The sequence below is a fragment of the Varroa destructor genome, unplaced genomic scaffold (genome assembly GCF_002443255.2).
Source record: "Varroa destructor unplaced genomic scaffold, Vdes_3.0 BEIS01000003.1, whole genome shotgun sequence".
NCBI lineage: Eukaryota > Metazoa > Arthropoda > Arachnida > Mesostigmata > Varroidae > Varroa > Varroa destructor.
The window spans coordinates 46,267,734-46,291,896 of NW_019211456.1; the positions used below are offsets into that span (position 1 = coordinate 46,267,734).

The 24,163-nt window shown below is 40.0% G+C and overlaps 1 protein-coding gene and 1 long non-coding RNA gene across 45 annotated transcripts in view; one reads left to right on the forward strand and one right to left on the reverse strand.

The window, feature by feature from the left end:
• On the reverse strand, positions 1-19,794 carry LOC111248263 (glycoprotein-N-acetylgalactosamine 3-beta-galactosyltransferase 1-like). Of its 37 annotated transcripts, none has more exons than XM_086984176.1 (10): positions 16,864-17,038; positions 16,283-16,367; positions 15,730-15,763; positions 15,451-15,505; positions 10,893-10,971; positions 9,067-9,273; positions 7,914-8,143; positions 3,906-4,111; positions 2,328-2,541; positions 1,227-2,064 (listed from the first exon to the last, which is right to left on the reverse strand). In XM_086984176.1, the coding sequence occupies exons 5-10, from the start codon at positions 10,966-10,968 to the stop codon at positions 1,891-1,893; spliced, it is 1,107 nt and encodes a 368-aa protein (XP_086840302.1). In that variant the 5' UTR covers positions 10,969-10,971; positions 15,451-15,505; positions 15,730-15,763; positions 16,283-16,367; positions 16,864-17,038; the 3' UTR covers positions 1,227-1,890. The 37 variants fall into 37 exon arrangements, 34 of the variants coding, with proteins under 34 accessions (XP_086840302.1, XP_086840300.1, XP_086840296.1 ...); XM_086984174.1 differs by lacking the exon at positions 16,864-17,038 and adding an exon at positions 16,587-16,801; XM_086984170.1 differs by lacking the exon at positions 16,864-17,038 and adding an exon at positions 16,587-16,801 and having other exon boundaries at positions 16,254-16,367.
• Positions 17,127-24,163, forward strand: part of LOC111248265 (uncharacterized) — a 24,222-nt gene continuing 17,185 nt past the window's right edge. For 3 of the 8 annotated variants that reach the window (XR_015324186.1, XR_015324187.1, XR_015324188.1), the window contains exons 1-2: positions 17,127-17,261; positions 17,493-17,547. This is a non-coding gene — a long non-coding RNA (uncharacterized LOC111248265). Of the gene's footprint in view, positions 17,548-24,163 lie in introns of all 8 variants that reach the window. The other 5 variants (XR_015324181.1, XR_015324182.1, XR_015324183.1 and 2 more) reach the window with 3 other exon arrangements.

A 24,163-nucleotide genomic window follows, 5' to 3' on the forward strand; every position in this document is an offset into this window, starting at 1 on the left:
TCAATCGGATTATGTTTTTATTAACGTTTTTGTGGTAGGCTACAAACATCAATGCTTCACCTGATTTTTGCAGGACTGGTCGTGATCCCCTCAAACTTATACAATGTACCGTCGATGAAGGTGCAAGCATTGATTTTATATATTTTGGAACACTTGTATTACCGCACCTTACCTATAATTGGCTAAGACTACCCTCAATGATCAATGTACTGAGACAGGCTTTCTTCAACGGCAGGCGTATATCGGTGCCCCCGAAAGACGGCCTTCCAGACTTAGTGTTAATACAGCTGTAGCCTGCCACTTCGGTGTCTTGCCTTGTCTGCCCTCAACTCCTACCCACGAATTCAGGCCACTGACATGCCCTCTTCCAGAACAACGACAGCAACTGGTATTTCTTCTAACTCTGTAAGCTTCCGGAAACGGTTGCTAAGCTTGTCCGCCATGTAAGCTTAGACCTCTAGAACTAATTCAGGGTACGAGGACGATGCTTTTAAAAAAAAAAGCCGACCGATGCTGTTTTTCCGACATTTGCCAGGAACACGCTGATTTTCGGATTGACCTACAGCTTATTCATCAGTGCCCGTTTAACGCGCGTAGACCGTTCAAACATCTCCCTGTCCTTACTGCAGCGGCAACAACATCTTTGACGGGTTGGCCTCTACCGAGGGCAACTGTTCGTACAGCTCTTAAAGCTACCCCACGCCTCCCCTACAACGATCTTGAAGTTAAACCATGTGCGACTGTCGCGCCTGCCTCATAACCTAATCTCCATTCCTCCGTAAGCAGTTCGTACCTTTTAATGCTTCGTTTGGGTTTATTTTCGTCGAATATAACGCGAAGAAGTTGCCAATCACGCAGCCGTTCAGGTAACTTTTCCGAGCATTTGGATATATCGCCAACTATTCCACCGCTGCCAGCAAAGTGAAATGAACCGTCTCAGCGTCGTTGGCCGGCAGAAACGAGCACTCTACAGCCGTTCCTTACAAAGACCTTACAAAGCCGTGAACGTTTAGAGATTAGTAGTATTTGCTTGGATCGAGATTAATAATGCTATTTCATTCGTCGTTAAATTGAAACCAAAGGTTATTTTATTACTATTAAACTATCAAATAAGAGACATAAACAGAGTTTACGAAAAAATTCAAGGTTGCTAATAGTAGTACCTAAACCCTAAATCTACAACCGTCACACCTGCCTCTAATCAACAAAGGAAAACGCTATAGGACTATCATTTAGCGGCTGTTCATTCTGAGAGTATTTCGTTGATTTCTTCACTCTATTACACATGGGCATTCGAGTATGATTATCCAACTTCTAGCTGTATATAGAACCTACAACAGATTACGTTCGACGTATACAGGAATTAAACGTACGTTCAGCAGCAGAATGCACGATCTGTGCTTAATGTAATGTTATATATGATAATATATACGCTCATATAAACGTAAAACGGTGTACGAAAAAAGTTATCCTATAATAAATAAATAAATAATTATTACCTTTCGGTTATCGTCTATAAATACTGCGATGATATCGTAGTCAACAGCCTTCTTTTTCGTGGTCACCTGTGTGGTATCATGCGATAGCAAACCTCTACTGATCGAAGGAACAGAATTTGGTGAGTACACGCTGAGTTTACTTCCGGTTTTACAATAATCAATCATTTCAACATGTACCAGCAAGTGTAATTTGGACGCCCTTGAGTAGAATAGTTCTTCGCTGATCGTTCGAGACGTTCTAAGTTCTCGTAAATTCTGGCGCTAACCATATGTTGCTCCCTCAGGAATATAGCTCAACTTTTGTTCTCTGTTTATAATTCATTGCAAGTGTTACCGCAGCTGCGAATAAAGGAGCCAGACTCGACAAATCTATTGAAGAATCGCTGCTGGCCTAATACGACTCCTTATCAAAGGGTCGATTGGGTTCGTTTTTTATTTGCTCCTTTTCGTACCATGCGTAGACTCCGTAGGGCCGTATGTGATAAAGCATGAAGTCTATCACGTGCATCATCGTCGACTCAGTGTAATGGAACGAGATGACCGAGTCGCTTATACTTTTTTCGCCCTGGCAAAACCGAAATACAAGAACAAAACTATGCGAGTAGAATGTATGTACTGCTTTTACATAGTGAGCCAAAACGGTATAGCACATAGTCGTCACATGCAAACCCAAAGAGTTTGAAGTAAACAGGAAGCCTGATTTTATATCTACGTCTATGTAGTTTCATTCCTAGAGTCACGGTTGCTACAGCCTTCAAAATGTAACAAAGCACATAATAAAGACATAACAAACAAAATATGGCAGCTGCCAGGCTAAAAACTTCTTACACCGTTCTGTTTATACGCTGTATAGCTCCAGAACCAGCTGGGTAGCCCGTCCGTAAGGTGCGCCGGAGCACTCAGCGGTAGGAACCTCTCACCGCCGAACTGATCTCGAGAATTGCCAGCTTCCACTCCGAGCTTCGCGAGGCATTCACCCATATTGACGTCTTCGGCTCCGCCTGGATCCTTTCTACAGGCATCTTTGTGCCCCTCCGCAAATCTGTCAAAGGAAAGGGCAACAGACGGAGGCGACTAAACAAGATTTATAAGTATGTGAATACAACTACCCAAAAGTTGTACAGTTCTACCTGAAATATTTGGTAAAAAGCGACGTTAGAAAACTCTTTTTAAAACATATTTGTTACTTTTAACAATGACCTGTTTGCTTGATAAGCCAAACGGATCGTTAAAATATTTCGACCTTCCTATGGAATTGAAGACCACTAGAATTTTTTATCCATGTTCAGCGCTGGTCGATGAAAGAGTTGACTTTACCCAAAAATGCCTTGTATTTTTGTGCCTCTTGGGACATAAAGTCGATATGATACATCCAATGGAACATGGACTCCATTACATACATTAATATATATTTTTTTACTATCATATCCTTTTATAAGCCATCTTACTCCTGTTATTGTTTGAAGTGTGGCATGATAAGCGATGGGGTTTCTCTAGATGCGCCACGAATAATTGCGACCTATTGCATCCGCTTGCTTGTCTGTTCAGTACATCATTTTGACTGGCTTTTTTTTCGCCGCTTCGTCCAGGAACGAATCAAGCGTACCGTCTGTTACAACGTAGAGTACATATATTTGTTAACCGCTCGCCCGCAGCTATAGCAGATGCTTGAGAGACAAGGATAGAGAACAAATAACAAAACCTGCGGATAAATGTACAATCCGCACTATATGCACAAATACACATGAACACAAGGGCACCTTCAGATATTTCAACAGTCGGATAGGGCAGACAGCAACAGCAACAGCAACAGGTCCACAAACAATTGTGGCACTCGATAGTAATCGATTTCACTAAAAACGGAAGAGCTGACGGCGGCCACCTACTCAGTCGGCAAACACCGGCCACAGGCCAAATGGCCAGCCACGAACGTGTCTCGTCCACTTTTTTCCGCTTCATAGACATCTGCATCTGCTTGGGCTCAGCCATAGCCATGAGTGAAGAGCGCGACAGGCTGAATAAGGCCAATCTTGATAAAAAAAAAATCTGCTATCTCAACAAATCAAAGAACAGAACTGAGTTAAAGTATCGCCTTCGCCATCGATCACAACGACGGAGCCTGTACCTGATTGATGATTTTCGTCAGTCACATTTGGATGTTCTGGGACCAACGACAATTTACTCATAATCGGAATTTGGCCTGAGGAGCCGTTACGGAAATCTCATTGAAATTTGCTGCAACAAAAAAGATCACTATTACAGGGTATTTGACTATAAACAAACAGCAAATGAATAGATCTATATATAGCAAATGTAAGCCTTTATTTTGAACATGGGTGATCTGGTTGACAGGCTAAAATGCAGAATATAATTAGCAAAAGTAAAGCAATTAGAACACCATCGCACCTATCAAGAGCTTCCTTCGACAGGACATAGCCGGCGCCGCCGCTCATGTACCCTTCCTTGACATGCCTTTTAAACTTATGCCCAAAATAAACTGGGTTCGTTGTATTTTGTCTCGATAAGAAGTACCTTAAGTTCTCAACAATCACGTATGTGTCGTCGTCAGCCTTGAGAAACCAATCAGCCATATCCCGGTAATGCTTGTGTACCTGTTCGGTAAATAATCCAATTAATTATTACGTCAATATCGGTCAACTTAATGCGTTAATTACCTATGGTATCGATCGCAACAGCCCTTAAAATCCAAATAACACATTTAGAAACTCATGCACTAGCTATTTTATTCATACGTAACCGATGGAGGCGTCTCGCTTCAACATTACAATCGTCGACCTTTCTAAGACCTATCTCAGCTTTAATAGAGACAAAGGCTAACACTGCTTTGGCTGAGCAATATCTTATATAAAAAAAAATGTAGATTTACACGCCCTGTCGTTCGCATAAAATGAATGGACACTTAATATAAATTTTAAGGCTGTCAGCACATTTGCTGTCTTCAAAACGGATGCCTGATTGTGAAGGACCCACACGCTAGGAGAACGAGTTGGCGCGCCTAAAATACAACCAATGTTAATTAGCCGAATAGGTAGGCCTGACTATGCTAGGTAGACGTCTCTCTGAAAACGAAATTTACGAAACACATGTTCTCGAACAGCAAATCATTGAGCTCGAATGCCACAAGGTTATTTTCTCGGTGTTCTAAGGAAAATCTCGACAAGATATGAACAAGTTTGGAAGTAAGAGGGCCTTTAGATTTCATTATTTCTTTACTAAGGGCAAATCCTCTTGACGTGTTCCCATTAAGAAATAGCTAGCATGAGGTCTGTATCAGAAACTTGATAGGCATCATCTGATACAAAAATCAATTTTAACATGAGCTAGCTTAAATACTCAATTGGTTATGATAGAAGTGGACACGAGAAATGTAAACATATCAATACGTAGCAGCACAATTAGTACATATTTAAATGAGTTGCAGGATAACTTCTAGATAACGAATTACTTTGCGTACCGCTGCTAAGTTACGTGCATATAAAACTTTTTGGGCGTTCGTCTTTAGCTTGTCTACAGTAAAATGAGTATATTTTTAAGTTAGCCGAACTGCGTACGCGCTAAAGATGAACCTTAATTGTTGTCCATCATGAACAGCCTATCGGACGTATTGGATGGCTTCGGTTTGATCGAAGGTAAAGATAAATTTTGGTACTTCATCAGAATCGTCATGGTGATGTCATCAGTTGAATCTGTCTGTACTTCTACAGATCTCTAATACGGCGCCAGGTTCAGCAGCTTCTGTCAGACTTAAGAGAAATCAGGCCAACAAGAATTAACTGTTCATGTTTCACCTGACCTTACTTCCACATGGTAACGCACCCCGGTATCATGGAATTCATGGAACTTTTACAATGCTTCCATATAAGGATTCTACCAGAGACTGGACGTGGAGTAACTGCACTATATCAAAGATAAGTTAAACGTGTTTCGTCAACGAAGGCTAAATATATACAGGAGCTGAAGAACACAAGTTGATAAAATCTGCGTCGTCGATAAGGTCGAGTGGTCGAAGCCGTTTGAGCAAAAGCAACCAATATAGACGACATGAAAATCGTCGAAGGGCATCGTCGTTTACATCATCTCTTTTCAAATGAGACTTCACTTTTAGTTATTATTGCCGTTTTAGCCAGCTAGCTATATCTGGACAAATGGATAATATTTTTTTATCCTGGGTATGATCTAACTGCTGGATTGCGTTGTGATGTTCCCAAAGTCTGGTGAAGACAACAAAACGAAAATTTGGTTAAATTTCTGTTATGGATAATCGCAAATTTTTATCACAGTCAGGCTGTGGTGAAGTGTAGGGCTATTTGCGTGTGCGGCTTAGGCATAGGAGCGTTTGCGAAGCACATCTACCGATTAGTGCCGAGCAGCACACTCTGATGCAGCCCGCTCTTACTTGAGGTTACCGTCTGCTTGCTTTGAAGATCTAACGTATGCGACGAATCATCCTAGCGTCAAACCTGAAAAGCTTGTTCTTTGCTTGCTGTCGTTCTCCGGCATTCTTCAGGTTAGTTACCTTCAGTACGGACTTGTGTCGACTTCCAATTAGCCCCTTTGACGACCTAGAGTCCGTACATTACGGATAGGTACGTCGGGCAACGGAAAACAGCATTTTTCAACACGTCTATTCATTTTTCACCAAAATAGAAAAAGCTACCATCTGGCCTTTGCGGCGAAGACCTTATAGCTGATGGCTTTCGAACTGTGCGCCCGGTACTGCCGTTAGACATTCTATCAGCTGTTGATAGCACTCAACAGCGGCTTGTTAAGTCTAAAACTAGTATCTTCAGCCTAAAAAACGCAGCCCGTTTGTCTTCAACGGTGGGTCGATACTGACGACGAAGATCAGATTCGAACAAAAGCGAATAAGATTTTGTATACCAAATCCAGTCCAGTGAATCGAAAGTTGCTATTATTATAGACTATAAAAAGGAATACTTCAGGTGCGATTTCGCGATTCGCGTAGCAAAAAGAGGTTTTAAAACTAATGAGTCCTTTTTGAGTCCCAAATCTTGAATCAACCAAATTATATTTTTCACCTTTCCTGGTCGCGGTCAAACATTTCGTACATACAGCTTAACAATAAAATATCATAAGATCGTATAAGTCTAGTTGAATTCATAAATTTTCATTTTTGAGAAGTTCCATTTTACGTTTCTATGTTACGTTTCTTAATGTTGTGTAATATAACGTACGGATATGAGAAATTTTTTTAAAGAAACCACAAAGGCCGCATGTTACAAACAGACGGCTCCTGAAAGGCACTACGTTTTTCCTAGTCATACTTTTGAAAGCGATTTGCAAGAGCGCTAACCGGCCCCTTGCAACGATGCACCCTGGGATGGAAGTATAAGGCGACAAAAAATTTTTACAAGCCTACCATAAAGTCTTTTTTGATAATATGAAATATGGCTTAGTCTGATGTCTAGCAAAATTCATTTGTCAGAAACTGTCTACCTCAAATATAGACGACTCAGCTATCAATTGAATACCGCGTTAATGCCGTTTAATAATTAATACCTCGTTTGTAGGAACTGCTATTGCGGAGCTTAGAAAGACAACATGGCATCTTTGACAAGGCCTCCTGTGGTCGTGGAAAACTTCAGAATTGATAATAGTTGAAAGGTGCGAATTCAGATGAATATGATGGGTGCATCAAAGATTCACCATGCAGCAGTGTAACGGTAACCCTAGTTACTACCGCTATGTATGCCCGAGCGTTGTCTTGCCGAACGATAAGTTTTTCCTTGTTAGAAAGTTCTGTTGCTTTTCAAATACTGTAGCTATCACGCTTTTTAGATGTGCAAACCTAACTTTCCCAGTATAAACTTCAGGATTTCATAGCAGTGTTTTTCATCGGTAAACTATTCATTTCTCAACCTTTTACACTTTCCCTACGAGTTGTAAATTATTACTTACGATGGAGTCTGGTATATTTTACCTTTCAGTTACAATAGCAGCGCTAATGGAAGTACCTTTTCGTTCTACCAGGCCGTTATCAAGCAAATAAAGTCATCCCGAGCGAAAAAGCGCCTTTGAAATCAGAATCAGTCGGCGCGACATGTCCAAAATTGTGTTCTGCGCCTCGTGTACAGCTGTGTGCTCACAGAGAGCAGTCGAATTTAAGCAAAAGTATTGGTTGATGTGCTTCTCAGTTTAAACTCGAAAGGGAAAATTACACAAACTGCTCACGAGAGAGACCCATTTAGAATGTTTACGGGTTGGTCCCAATAAACAAATGGGATCGTTGGTTAGTATAGCTTTAGTCCCGAAAGAGTCAATTACAACAACCCCTTTGGCATCACTAGAGCCTTACCGCTGCTGGTAACTGTAAAAAGCGGAATAACTTTGGGCGGAACTAAAAAACTTTCAACTAACTAAATAATCACTTACGTATTCAAAGGCAAGCTTAGTCTTCTGCCATAGGTGCTCTCGGTCCTCGGCATCCATCTTCAGGGCCACCACATTGGTCAGGTTGTTGTCTTTTTGGCTCGACATAAACAGTAATATATTGCACCGTTTACCCCATGTCAACTGAACATGCCTAGCTTTACTCGAATGCGTTTTGGGGTTTGTCATCACCCAACAAAGAACCCGTACCTTTTCGCTGAGATCATCACTATCTGAAAACAACAATAGCACAATCATTGTAAATAGTTAGCTAACTCATAATTAGTACACCACAATGTTGGCTTCATCCGTGTGTTTGTTTTTAGCAGACTAATTTATGCCAGCTGCCTCAACTGTGCTAAGGGAAAACCTCGGAAATTCATCCGCGTAGTACTATACACAAAAAGTAATACGCGAGTTACCAATAAAACTGAGCAAGAAACCCAAAGGGATTAAGAAGCAACAAGAAAATACACCAGCACGAATAGGGAAGCTTTGGTAGACGAACCCTTGTAGGTACAGCTTTTCACAATTCTTATTGTGATTATATATATATATACGGTTTACATTGGAATATTACTAGAGATATATCAAAAGGAAAATAATTTGAGAGCTTTACGATTGTGACTCTCAATTTCGTGTTAGTTCAGTTCTCTATCAAATTAATGTACCTCAGAGGACGTGTCCGTCACACTTCAACATCCTTTTAACCCTGGCCTTCGAAACTATCGTGATGGGTGCAACGTATAAAGGACACTAACTATACAAGTACATCGCACGTTACAGCTTGCTAGGTTATATTATTTAACCGATATTCGACCAAGCCAAATCAGTTTTCACTTGCAAACGTTTCACTTATAACACTTCATATATATAACACTTATGACATTGCTTCTTCTTATGTATTTTCAACACGGCCTCCTGTAGCTGATTTATCATTACATATTTACCGAAGAACTTAATAAATCTTGCTTATTAAATTAAATACTACACGTACAGGTTGTTATAGATCTAGATGGCCGAGCGCCCTATCAGGAGATAAGCTGGCCAGATCAACACATCATCTTCATTACCTCAATTTAATGAGACAGTAGCACTCGCAATTCAGTTTACAATAGGAGATCCGTGTTCTATGGTTATGCATGTTGTTGCTTACAAGTTTGTTTGTGATCGTGAAAATTCTGGGTTTTGACATCTTCGCCCGGCAGAAGTTCAGCATCTTCGTAATCGTCATGATGTGGCCCGTTCTGGTGCTGCAACATTGCCTGTTGCAGTTGTAAAAATCGTCCATACGAAATTGGTTGCATGGGTTTTTCCATAACCATGATAATAAACATTGCCATTGAAAAGCCGACCACCGTCCCTAAAACAAACAATAGCAATAATATTGGTGTCCTGGTACAAAGCTCACTTATATTTAGATGATATCAGATCGTTATTAGTAAAATAAGAATGCTTGTGTAATATAAAAACACATTAACAATTAAGTAAATCATATTTATTACAATTTCGACATGAAAAGTTAGCCCGTTTCATGTACGATTAAAACTTTCCTAGTCATGACGATGTGTCATGCTCAACTCGCAGATAAATGATGAATTTGTGTTTTTTTAACAGGACGTTCTTGCATTATTTGTAAAGTACAACCTCACTGATACAGAGCTCGTCAATGCGTAGATCTGGGGCTATCCAACTGTATTAGGCGTTTCAGGCTCTACAAATTAGTAGGATCGATGAGCGGATCCTAACCAATGAACAAATCTGCCGATATCGGTGAAGATTTTTCCCGAGTGTTATCCTCATATATCCCGAAATATGTAGAAATTATTGCCTGCGGTACTCACAGTCAGTGGGGAACTGCAGAAAAGGTCATTTGTGTCTATAGTGACATATGTGAATTCGATGTTAATAAAGAACGCCCACACCTCAAATAGCCTGGACGCAATATAGAAGGCAGCCGCCCGGCATTCGATCCGGTGTCGTTACGCGTCCCCGACATGCTTTTGGGTGGGGGACTTTTCGGGTAAGAGCGGCTTGAGCGAAAGCACATACGAAGTTAGACTGAGAATACAAATGAGGGAAAGGATCGATAATATAGCTAGGAGGATATAAGCAATACAAAAAGCCTGTGGAACCGTAGTTTACAATTTCTTAAAAAAAAAAAGGCATTATTTTGAGTCGAAAGCAATGTTGCGGATATCGAACAAAACTAATAAAGTTACTAGACAGTTACCAAAAGGTAGAAGGTAACAACAGAGTGGGAAAAAAATATTTTCATTAAAGTTGACCAGCAAATATATACGCAAAAATTTGTTTCCCATAGTGTGTTATATATTAGTTGTTCCTTGGCAGACTCTCGGCTTGAACTACCTTATACCTTTCTGGCTCTGAAATCTTTTGAACACTACCGCTCGAAACCATTAGGTACGCACGCTCAGCCTCGCAGCCTTCATGTGTCCCTCAGGCGTAGTTGATTAGCTTCTCCGTTTATCTATTCATATACTTATTTAATTCGGCTTAGGTAGACTCGCTGACTTTATGATAGAGTTTGATACAGGGCAACAATAAAGAAGGCAGAAGCTAACATCTATAGCACTGTATTGTAAAATAGGTAGTCATGCGATTATCGTCACAAAAATGCTATGTTTAATAAGCAATTGACAATAGAACGATATCAATAGGAAGAAATGCAGCAGACGTAAAAACAAATAACAACACTAATTTTAAATGTAAGATAGTTGATATTTGTGCGATGATGTGTACAGACTATGTTTGTAAAGGATCAAAGCAATCAGCTGAATTCTGAGTAGCGCTCATGCTACAGACGCGAGACCGTTTTGTACAGAATGGTAAATAGATACGTTCTTCAGTATCGTTCTATATGGAAATCAAAGGTGATTAAAAAGGCTTGCCATATAATCAACATATCGGGGTCATTCCAATTTGCAATTGTAAACAACGTGAAAAAAAGACAAGACTTACCTATAATAAAGCTTGGTAGCGTGCCCCGTATCGGGGGTCTCCAACGTGAATAGGCAACATCCTTAATTTGTATCATCTTCTGAAAGATCAGTAAAGGTTCGTTAGCTGTTTTTCGATTGAAAAGACTATAATAAAAAAAGAAGGTACCTATTGCCTTGTGTTGGCTGTATTGGAAAATTGTAAATTAACTGACATGCGCAGTCCTAGTAAACAAGGCCTACATTGACGTTTTAACGGTTTCAGCAAGTATGGCCTGCAGGACTGATTCTGGCCTCGGGAAAGGAAGATCAATCGAAGGGTGACCCCGAGTTATTAGTAGAAGACGTCATTCATTCTTTTTGAATTGGTACAGATATTATGTATAAAATGGTAAAAGACAGTTTTTAGGTTCCATATGGAGAAGGCACTTCGCATAAGGTGCGTATAAAGATTATAATTGGGACAATAGTGTTTAATACCTTATACATTTTCTGGATTCAAATAAAAAATGAGGCATTAAATAACGCCTGTGCCCTATACCATTTGACGCTTTGCAGAGAACTTCTTGTAGAAACAAGCTTCATTTAGATAGTATTGGTGGTTAAATAGGGACAATTACACAACAACTTACTATAGGCATATTGGCAAATTGTATCTATCCTTGTTATTGTATATGCAAGATCGCTACAAAATTTCGTCCTGTTTTGTGCTACTTATTCATCTCAAAAAAAAATCTCAAAAAAAAAAAGTCAAAAACGTCATATCTGCTAGAATAAACATACAACTTACAAGGTAAATATTGTCTGAGGCTATTCAGTGCGCTTAAGCTGGGCATGCCGGTCATGGATTTATTTAACCAAATAACTTACCGCATTTTCCACCAAGGCCTTTTTCTTTTTTTTTTTTATCTAGAAGATATTTGACGGCAATATAGGCTTTTCATGAAAAACGTTATTGGACTTTTTAGTCAGAAATGTGATAACAAGTTCGGCATATATCAAGCGCTTGTGAAGAATTCGAGTGTCAATATGTTGGGATACAATGTACTTATAGTTCCTGCAGAAACAGGGGTCAGCCAAGAAGACACCATTAAAATAACAAAGCCAGTACTGGGAAATTATCTACCTGCATATGGCCTATGTGATAATATTTAGGACTTTGCCGTAAAGGCTAGCGGGCGGAAGCACAACCAATATACATATCATTCTTCTCTTATTTTCAGCGCTACATGTAACTCGTCCATTTAAACAGATCTTCATCTTGTTGTTGCGATAAGCTCGTGCAGATAGCGCTTGACTAAGGTTGACGCTACACATTTAATACACGATATAAAATCATGTAAATATACCACGGCCGAAACGGAGCAAACTGGTCCAAATTCGCTGTCAGAGTTCAGGAGTATCCAGAGTCAGGAGATTCTGTTCTCGGGCAGCCTCGGTTGAAAGGCACTTGTGACTGTTAAACTACAATTAACAGTCAAAGACAGTTCAAGCTGATAACATGCGATTAATCCGAGTATTGAATTTTAATCAAAACAAATATAGCTTCAGCAAGTAGTTACCGTTCGATATGAACTTTCAGCTGCGCCATTCCTCCATGCTATTATAGTCCGCAGGAGTGACTGCATTGGCTTCAAGCGGATTGACCATGTTTAAAATCAGACTGATCGCCTCCTCCAGATCTCAGCTGCTCTTCGTCTATATATTCCAAAAACATTTGTAGTTTGAGCTGACTATCAGCCGATGATTCATTAAAGTGTATCTGTAGAGTCGAGCCTGAAGCCAGGTGAAATCGGCGTGCGAACAGGCCAAATAAATAGACCTTACCCGCGAGATGGGCTGATACAATCTCATGAAACAGTATTTATTCTTTTAGCGAACCCTTAGTGATGCTTTATCGTTCGCCGATTACTAGCAGAACGTAGCGAAATTTACTTGAATTTCCAATTGCCACCAATTGCAAATTTGCTAATGTTTTGTTGGAAAATTTTAGGACAAGTTACCAGCTCAAGATACACCAACTGTAGTGAACTAAAGCTGTGACTATCATTACAGTATTGTCCTGCATGCATTTTCGCTGGAAAGGTCCTAAATGATTATTATTAGAGAGCTGATTCTAGCTGGTATTGTTTGAGTAGACTCGATAAGTACGACAGTGCCGGTTTGGCCTATGTCAACTAGAGAGGAAAGAAAGGAATATGATAGCCTGTCCCCTGATGTGCCTGCCTTGAATACATGTTCTTAAGTTTTTTTGGCATCAATCATCATATGAAAAGGCGATAAAGTTTTGACTCACAAATTGTCGTTATGACTATTCGAGAGCCTCAACATAGGACAATATTCCTAAAAGTGTGTGTTATTTGTACTATGCAGATTATGGTTTGGTTCTAGGCAAGCAAGATGAGCCATTGGTCAATGTTTAAAGGAAACGGTTATGAGTGCGAAAGTATCGTTTATTGCCCCAGCGGTCGTCCAAGGAGGTAAAAAGATAAGCGGTAATGCTTTTTGTAATTTCTTGGTGCATATGGGTTTTGTCAGCAGATGCCCGCTGGTTAGACGTTGCTGCATCATGATATTATAATATATAATGACGAGCACAAGTCATTGGTCAACTAACAATAACTAAATTTTACTGAGGCCCAACTCTGATTGTCCTGATTATACGTTCCGCCGTGGCGGACAACCACACAGCGACTGTCAATGCTAAAGTGGTAATTTCTGTACCTCGAGGCCACGCTCGCGAATGACTTTAGCATGCACAGGACACAGGCCCAACAATATTCCTCTAGCGATAAAAGTCATTGTCGGTCTAATACATGTCACGCTGAAAGACTGCAATTTTTTCGCATTCTGGAATTATTTCACTTTGGTTCAACAGTAAAGAAATAATGGTATTGGTATTACACCACTTGCCAATTCTAAACCACATGGACGGACGGGAAACAAACTGGCAAGCCCGTCGTAAATATTAACAAACGCCCACAAGGGGAGAAACACAAATGTGTTTAAATGTCATATCTAATGCCGATTAAATATTGAGCTCCTGTTTACTCATGCTATGGATGATCGGGTTCTGTTTATGTCACCTCAGGGACGTTTCTTGTGTTAAACTCGCATCCTTCAAGTAGAGATTGGGCTATTTGGCCGCTTATTTTTCTATCAAATATAATATAACGTAGGTACCGGAATGGTCGGGGCATGCTTCAATACAGAGGTAATAACGTATCTCTATAATAATCGGAAAGACGTTAAATGAAGATACGGCAGTTTTATATTTGTTACGCTTCAAACTTTTGTCTTAAACGATTTTGTCATAAACATCATCAACTCTACTTGACGACGCTTTCTTTGGAGGCGATTAAAATACAACTTACCAAGAAATCACTGCTTCTCACATTACTCTAAGGCCCTATAAAAAGAGATAGGGTAGAAATTAAGTTTCAGGACAATACCGAAACGTGAAATAAGTTATTATTAGTATTATTAAAAGAAAGCTGGGGAATCTCAGTCTTATTTTCTGAGCGCTAATGAGAGTTTATAAACGGTAGCGTATAGCAAATTTGTATCCCGGTTTACCCATCTCAATCATGTGGCCATTTTTAACAGGAAGGCAAACACATTAACAAATACATTACAATCACATAGTAAGCATCATTTATTACCATTCAGATGATTATCGATCCGTTTGATAAATAAAATTCTATAATCACAGTAGCTTAGGTCGAAATCTTTTGGAAGGATCATTCGGTTCTAGAAATGACTTAGACAACAGGGTGCCGAAATGTAAACAAGCTTCATTGTTTCTCTTGAAAGTATCAGAAGGCTCAAGGAACCACTAGAAGCTATCTCTCTGATACTCAAATGTTTCGTGCTTTACATTATCTAATATAGAGATATATACTATAAAAGTTCCTTTGGACGGCTAGCTGTTAGTATGAACGAAGTGTGCCTCCGTCGAATACGAAACATAAATTCACGCCGCTTAAGTTGATAATCACAAACCAAAATTAATCAAATTCAAGTTACGCCTAAGTAACCAAGTCTCGTCCACTTTAGTAACAGCCCACTGAAAAATGTGCATTTAATACACAGTTTAAAAACATTATACGCGCACAATATCTAGCCAGAACAACGGTTAAAGGCGTTAGTGGTACGATTACCCGCTTTTTCTAGCTACAACTAAGACAACGCGAGTCTTTATCTGATTACACATTGTTATTATGGGCAAATTGCTTCCAGAGGAGACCTCATAGTTACGCATGAGTGAAGTTCAGAAAGCGTACTAAGAATCCGGCGTCTTCAACTGTATACAGTCGGTGATCTCACACGGAACCTTCAGACGTTTACGTTCATAAAGGCTTAAATTCGTTTCTTTCATATGGGTTCATTTATCCACCTAGCTTCCGCTCAAGCAAGCTTGGTTTGATTTGACCAGAACCTCTCACACCGGCCTCGATGAAAAACCCTGCTTACTTTTTCGTCAAGAATAAGTTGCAATCGAAATTTGGTTATAGTACGTTTGGATTAGTGAAATTCAAATTATGTCCTCTACATGTTTACTCGGCAATTTACATGAGTACCTGATTTCTTCCTCATTGTGTATGGCCCAAAGGTTCTCAAAATCTCCGAAATGATCTGCAAGGAAATATTACAAAGACCATGCGAAGGGCACAGATACGGAGCTGAATGATTTTTGCGTTATACAAACGAGACGATTAATGGGCATTTTTCCAATTGAAGGAACGTAGTTATATCATAGCAATGTTTTTTGAGTCTTGAGCACACGCTACGTTTTATTGGCGGCAGAAAACAAATGAAATCAACGGGGCAAGGAGCACGGCAACAAGGTGATTGCTTACCGTTCTAGCGAGCCGAGCCCTCCATCATGAATTGCTAAAAACAAAAAACATTGATTATGAGTTTTTCATAGTTAATTAATTAAAATGGACTCAGAGAGATGGTATCAGACGGATACTTCCTTTTTGTAGATTTAATTAATTCAAGTGAAGAAGTATTGATAGCGAATTAGCTTTACCGCTTATAGAACCGTTTTATGGAAACTCTTTCAAAATATATAAACACTCACTTGGATCACAAAGTAGCGTTGCCGTACATGGGGTTGCCAATAATGGCAATATGGCTTCAATAAGGGCACTGCGTACTGCCCCGTATTTTTGTTTAAGTATACTTCGATTACTAGAGCAACATCTAATTAACTAGCACTCTTGCTCCTAGTCCAACTACGTTTATTAAAGTCGTCGATTTGTTGCCCTCCACGCGTGTATAATTTTCGAGTGGAAATGTATAGGGTCAGCTAATTTCCGGCGCTGGCTCATTTGAATCTCAGTTTATAGTAGTGATCGTAAAACGGCCAATAACAAACCTGAGATATTTTTGAAGCTAGTTCCGTACCTGCCGAGCTGGCTTCGTATAACGCGATCGTAGTTGCTCAACGATAGCAAGCTGACTAATGTTGCTGCCTAACATGTAAAGTATTCTGAAAGTCAATGTAAGCAAATTTTCCAGTGTCAGCGTTTCGGCTGTTGAAAACCTGTTGTGCTACACATAAATACCATAACATATTAAGTGCCCGTACAAAATACGAGCTCGACACGTTACACAGAGGTCTAAACCAGCACGGACCGCTGCCGATTGACGCCCAGCTCTCCAGTAAACGTCCCCATTATTGTAAAACTTATTTATGCATTTTACTTACGTTTCCTCTACCAGTTGTAGCAATACAACCAAATAATAAGCGGTTCAAAAACAAACTCTCTATCCATCACTTATCCATCCTTTTTTCATCGTTGTACTGGTAGTTAATAGACAATTCCTCTACGATAAAAAAATGTTGACTTGAATTTCCACTTGTTCTCAACACATGACAGCTATCCGCGCGCGACAATCAGCCCAACACCCCACGTCTGACTAGTCACTCGAAGCTAGTCCTATATATTTTTGGTAATCACGTTCGTTTGGAAACGGGCTTGTACCTATAGAAAGGTGCCTCGTCGGGTCAGCTATAGTGCATGTCCTATGCAAACGTGAAAGTAAGGAGGTGGCTCTGTAAGGCAGCAGGAGATTATCGTTCGACGCGTTCAAAACAACGCCTTCTTTGCAGAACGACACTTAGAACAGCGTAAATTCTTTGATTGCTATTCCGTCCGCCGTCGTTATTCTGTTGTTGTCCAGCAGGAGCGGAACTGCTTTAAGCCGTCGTCCGGGTATAGGTTAGCATTGGTATTTGCTGCTACCACGCCAAACACTCGCCACCTTTAGTTGGCTACCGACAAGCGTACAACGATGTTACAGAAGGCGTATCTGTATTATCTTACAGCCTAGCGGCCTAATTTTACAGCTGGTCGACGTTCGTCCAGTTCAATGACTAAAGGTTGCTATCAACAAACCGTCAATTCAGTGTCTTGCCTCTGGTTTGAGTCATCGGTAATAAAAAATGGCATTGTTGCCGATGGTTAGGTGTGTTCGTGTTAAATTACCGCCTTGTCCAAACAAAGAAATCGGCATGATTTTGTGTGTTGTTTGTCGTAGGAAAAACGCAGGGAGGTGAAGTTTACGATGTACTAACTGTTATTAAAAGTTAACAACAACAAAACGATTTCAGGTTCGCACTTTAGCGTGGAAACGCATGATTGAAGCATGCGAATGTTACTTTACAGGTAAGGCTATCCATCTATAATTAGAAGTCGTTTTCATACGCACAAAATAGGAAACTTCCCCTATATAATGAGTGCTAATATATCAGGATGAAAAAAGGCTATAAAGGATAGCGCTAGTTGTAGTCAACGCGAAGCTGTACCAGCGCCACGGGCAGGTGCAGGCTGATCTGCTCAACCCCCGGGGCGGGGGATCTTGTCACTCTTGTTGACTGTGAGTCATGTACACGACAGGTTTTAGAGACGTGCGGAGGCAACCCTTGTCACAGATATAAGCGCTCCTTTATGGTACTACAGGTGAATATCATAACGGTATAAGTGCGAGCGACAGACAGTTAATGGACCACCACATATATTTACATTTTTAGTTTCTTGTTACACGTATTTAGAAAAAGACAGGCAGATCTTTTCGTTCTGTAGGAAATACTCTTGCTTGCCAAACTGAAACAATTATAGCTAACTCTTAGAAGCGCTTAACTGAAATCAGACAGATTGATGACCTTCACGAAGATCAACCACAAACGCCGAAAAAGTGGCACCGGTGGATGTGTGTATGTGTGTGTGAGTGTTTTGATGACGTATTTTGTTCTTTCGTTGAGATAAGCTGAATCCCGAATATTCATTCGAAATTGAACTATGTTTGTAGCGCAATGATAATGGAGGAAGCTTAGAATCCGGCCTGAGTTGTGAGCTTCCAAGGCTGAAGTTCGGTGTTCAACCGCTTGCGTATCAAGGATCCATTTAGTGATCAGTTATTATGTACGGCATGTTTAGACATTTCTTGCATATAACTGATTGGTAGTTTTAATATCTCTTCAAGGGATCTCATGAAGTAGGCCTGTATTGTCCTATAGCTCAAAAACGAAGTAATCGACTCGAATTCAACATATGTGTATATAAGTTTATATATATATAAGACCATATATATGTATGTGGTTTATGTTGTAGCTGGTGTAAACGATAACGGGTCAATATGAGGGATTAGCGTACCTAAACAACATTGACATTTTCGATATGAAGCAGTGGTAAAGAAGGCAATTTCAATATCAGAAATACTAGTTAGTCTTTTTGAAGCTGTCAGATTGAATAATGTGAACTGGTTTGTTTGCTTTATTATAAAGCAAATTTGCCCGACACAGATGGGACGCCATTGAACACGTCCACTGTTCGGAGTGAGCGATACCAAATAAAAGTATGTTTTTTTATATACAGCCAACTTCTATTTGACTGTTGAAATAACACTCACTGCGCTCGGCTATTAGAGTATCTAACTTATTCTGTTACAGTCGCTTATCAACGCCCAAACCGTTTTCGAGTAGAAAAGAACCAACTTAGCCTTTGAAACGAGATTCACCAAAGCTCCTTACGTAAGCGTATTTATTAAAGTTTACTAGGAGTACCTTTTAGCACACTCGAATAAGAGGATACGACGCTGAGATGATCCTTTGGCTAACAAGATGAATATATCTTAAGCAAAAAAAAGAAACAAATATCGAGTTCCGAAAATTAGAGGGAAGACAATAGGGACCAGGAAGATTCTGGCAAGTGGTTGACAAAATCAGCTCAGCCTTGTTGCAATATTGTTATATTGCGATTTTTTACGTAGTCCAGGACCACTTAGTTCCAGGACATAGCTGTGCGTGTAGATATGTATTTACGTTACTTTCTAAATGCTGATATAATTTCGCTGCAAGAAAGAACAGAATGAATCATGTGACTGGGCAAACGAAATAGGTCAACTGTTCCCATATTCTTAAGACGCGATACCTAAAAGCATCCTCCACAACTGGTTGACTTAATGCTGGCGTCCTTTGTGCTATATCCTATTACCAAACTACCTCCTTTTGGTATTCTCTAGTAGTATTCTAGAAGATTCAGCAGGGTTCCGATAAAGCTGATCCGAATGTAGCGCGACATTGGTTCTAGACGTTTTGGGTCAACAAGTTTCTCTTTAGATTCTTATAAGAATTAGGTTTTATGGAACCATTTTGAAAAGAAATTTTTACCCAGGATTAGAAACGAATACTTAAGTTAAGCAGGCTGATTGCATGCATGCATGATAGGATCGTATCGCGCCCCTTCTAACGTATCGGCTCTTCTTGTATTTGCTAGAAACACTTGTTTTAGTGAATTTATACATAATAGCTACTACACACTACGGCAATAAGCTGTTATTCAGATACAGCTACACAAAGATAACGGTACGCGTACGTTTATCTAACTTACGTTTTCCATGTGGTTCAGGGGAGTGCAGGCTTGCTAGAGAACGTCCCTAATCAATGCAGTACGTGGACCAGATTCATTCGCATGTATTGATACGAGTAACAGCTCTCCAACGTCGTATCGAATACTTAGAAATGCACATGCACACACATACGCACCATGGTGCTCCTTACAGATATCTCAGTCCGCGTGGTGATTTACAGGCCCATGGCTATTCATCGACCGTAATGGTAAATTATCGATTTCTTGTTCATCCCAAAGCCAGCAATTGTATTCAATTCAAATATAACAGGGCTGTCCAGTATTTAGAAAAGCCCTGTACACGGTCAAAGCCACCTACACGTATCGGATCTAAGGTACTTTTTTGAATTGCTCTTACGAGTTCTATCAAATTACCCAGCATCGCTTAAAAAATGAGCGGCTTTAAATGGCTTAAGGGGACCCTGCTTTCATTCTGTGAGCAGAATTCGATTCGTTGACAAAGTCGTGATCGAACGAAAATCATAAAAAAAGGACAAACACTTCCATCAAATAGATAGCGTTAAATTTTAGACCCTCGATCCCATACCAGCTACATCGACGGACTGTCGTACTACAGAATAAATAGAATTAGAGACGAAATAGTACTACTAATGGAAACAAACCTGTAGCTTGTCAAAGGTATTTATTTCTTACGGCTTTCAAATGCGACCATTTTGAATGGTAGTTGCTTCAAAAAGTCTAAAGACCACAGTTAAATCGAGCCATCAGTACCTGGTAAAGTGTGCGTACATGACCCATATTGACATCAATAGCTAAATAGCGATTTTTCGAACAAAAGAATCGACAGTTGAGAAATTTCCTTACTTTAATAGATACAAATAAAGCGCAGCTGATACAGTAGCGTTAGCAATACAGCTTCGCCTATTCATTTCATTAGAACAATGCTTCTCTGTGTATTTGTAGTATAAAGCACGCTTACCGTTGCTGGTTGATTCGATCACTTATCATATTTAAGCTGATTAAAGATACGAATTTTTTAAAATTTAAGGGCAAAATTCTTCATAAGCTACGACTAGTCTGAGCATAAATCTGTGACGCTTCGACCTTTTTATTCGTTAAGAGCACTAGCCAGTGTTACGGTAAACGTCGATAATCGTAGGTCATATACTTGAACATTACTACCATCATCAATATTTTTTTACCGGTGGCAAAAAAATTGGCGCACATTTTTGAACTTGGCGATATTTTCTCAGGCTACCTAAAAAGCAGCTCGAATTTGAACAAACAGAAAGCGATATCACATATTTCATATTTTACACATAAAAATTTAACATCGTCTGGAAATTTAGTCTTCTCAAAGCTGACCCTTGGCTTGGAACGCTTCCTGTATGTTTCTCTAGTAACAAACTCTCCACCTCCAGTCATTGATTCGTTTGTCTATCCATTCCTGTGAAACCTTAGAGTGGATACCTACACTCGAACAAGACACATATGCCAAACTAACTTCCTATAACATTTTTGCTACTGCCTAAGCCATTGCTGAGTTAAAATGTAAAAGCCTTTTAGATGAACGTCGATACAACCGTCACTTAGTCGGCTATGAGACAGAGACTGAATTTCCGACTCAGAAAACCGCTAATTCAAGCCATCCGTCATACACATGCCATTCCAATAATAAATTAGTTCTTACATGATATCATTGCTTTTATTCACGTAGAGAGTTTCAGCTTGGATATCTACGCCCTTACTTGCTGCTCTGAAGTGCCGAACGTGCACTACTTCGAAAAATAAAAAGCTAAATTTATGCTAAAATGCCAGATTTTATAACCCTGCTCATTATAAAGGAATAGCATGTTAATCTAGAAGATACACTGCTTAATGCATGCCTTATTTTTTATCACAGGACTGCCTGCCTACACTCCCATTAGAAAAATAGTGGCTAGCTGAGACGTGTCTTCGATAACTTTGAAAGGCCACTCTAAGTCATTCCAACTATTTGCAGACTAAAGGCAGCGGTTGCGTCAGAGAACACGCAGGTGCGAGCCGTTGGAGAAATTTTTATTGGATTACTAAGTAGATACACGTCGTCTTGCTGGAAGCTCCTAGTGGTCTACCCTCAAGAGCATGTCACATGTCAGTTCATCGAGGCTAGAGAGAGCCTTAATGCGTTCGCTGAGAATGTTTTTCCACAATCGACAATAAACCCATGTATAGGACCTGTCTCACAGTCCATGCTACTATACGGAAACATGCCCTATTTTGAGAACGGATCATAGGTAGGCTACACTTTGACACCTTCCATATGCTTGATAGCGTTGGACACTAAAGATGGGAGAAACCTCAACATCTGCCGACTCTGTCATACCAGCAAATATAGTTTTATCAATTCGATCTGTTTTTCAGAGCTACCTTCAGCATGATTTATTCCCTTATGAAAATCCTAAATATACCAACTTCTACTGCACTCAAGAGTGAGCTGTGACGTTTACGTTCCGAATTAATTATATAGCCAAATTAGGTTATTAATTCACGATGAAACGATAAAGCCGTACTAAGCCCTACTCGATAGTTATAGCGCCAATGATTGACACGGCCCCAACCAAGTAGTCCTTTGCAGAAAGGCCAAAAAGATGCAGAAAGGAAGCGCTTATAAAATAAGTTCTAGTTAAAGTTTTTACTTGTTGAGTATATTCGCTAGAATCTACCAAGCGATCATAGTACACGCCCAGAGACTTTTTCATATGCCAGTTTCTTTGTTGTCTTTCTCCGTGTCATGTTTCGATAAGTTTTGTCATACACGACCCAGGGCAGAAGATGCGTTGTCTACATCATGTCTCTGCCTTCGGTTATATCAATCGAGTTGATGTCCTGCAGGAAATACTCTGATTCAACGGGAATTTGCGGGTTTCCGGTGCTTAGTACTGCCATTTCGTGTAATGAAGTGAAACCGGATGACTACACAAAACACGAACGATGCCGAGTATTGCTGCGTTGAGGATTCAGCATAAAGCAACGAAGAAAGGCTTTCTTAGTTAGATTGTATATTGGCGTAGGGCCACAGGGCTCGTTCGTGGGTACTGTCGCCTGGCCCGTAATGTGAGAATTATAGAAGAAGCTCTTCGGAACATTCTGCTACAATGATCTCTTTTCGTATCGCCATGATTTGCGAAATCATTTTTGTCACAACAAGATCGATACTGATTTTTATAGACGCATAAGAATGATTATGAGCACTTCATTCTGTCAGCACTTATTATGTATTATCCAGCTTAAATTGAAATCCATTAATGAGCGATGCTGTTTTTTTTTAATTTACATTAGCAGCGCTCCGACAACTGAGGACATGCACCAATTTTTCCATGGAATTTTGCACGTACAACTAAGATAGAAAACAGGTAAGAGGTGTCCGAAGTTATGTGCTCTGTTTGCACACAAAGAGAAATAACTGTAATCTTGATTAGGAATTGCCGTGAGAGTGCCCCGAAAGAAATCGTGCAGACCAAGAAGAAGCCTCGGTCCACTTAGCGATAGAGTATCATTGCTCGGCTACACAACAAACGCTATACGTCCAACCTAAGGGACTGCTTGTTGCGGCCTGCAGGAACCAATAAAACACAGATCTTAGATAACTTAAGCAGAGCATCTGCACTTCATGACTACTCTGAAAAATTACGGTACCCGTTACTTTTTCCTATTTATTTAATCATACATCTCGTGTAGTATATGTCTGTGGCGGGGCCTAAACCGACGACTTTAACCAGAGGTTTAGGCGCCTAAGCTGTCTAAGCTTCATCATCCAAGCGCAAGGGAGCAATGAATACCTGGGGTGTATCGAAATTGATGCTACATGTAAAGCGACAAATAAATACACGTTATTTCTCGCTGCGTAATATTCGGTACCGCGATACCCAAAGAGTGGAGGAAAAAACACTGATACCTTTAAAGCAAAGTGCACTCATTGAGGCCGATTGAGTATCGATTATCTACTAAGACTACTAAATATTACTTCCTCAGCTGTAAATAAAAGTTAATTAGCCGGCGTCGTCCACTTCTATTCTAAAAAATATGAAACTAGACCACATGAGGCGGTCCTGCCTGATGTTCCCTGGTTATAAAGGACTGGTCTTCAATCAAATACGTAGATCTGTAGCTTTCTATATCGAAAATATTATAAGGCGAATGAACGTTAGCGGCAGCTTTTCCAGGATCAACATTGTAAACAGAAGGCATTCACAAAATACGGCCGTAGCGCTTGTGGTCTTCATGTATTTTACCAATCCTCTAAGCGATGTGCGAAAGTTTTCCGTCCAACATTTTGTTTATATAGATGCCGGTAAGGCATGCATGAGGAAAATGGCTGTAAAATTCATCAAGATTGTAACAGGTATTAAGTAGTTAAATGATCAAAAGAGAG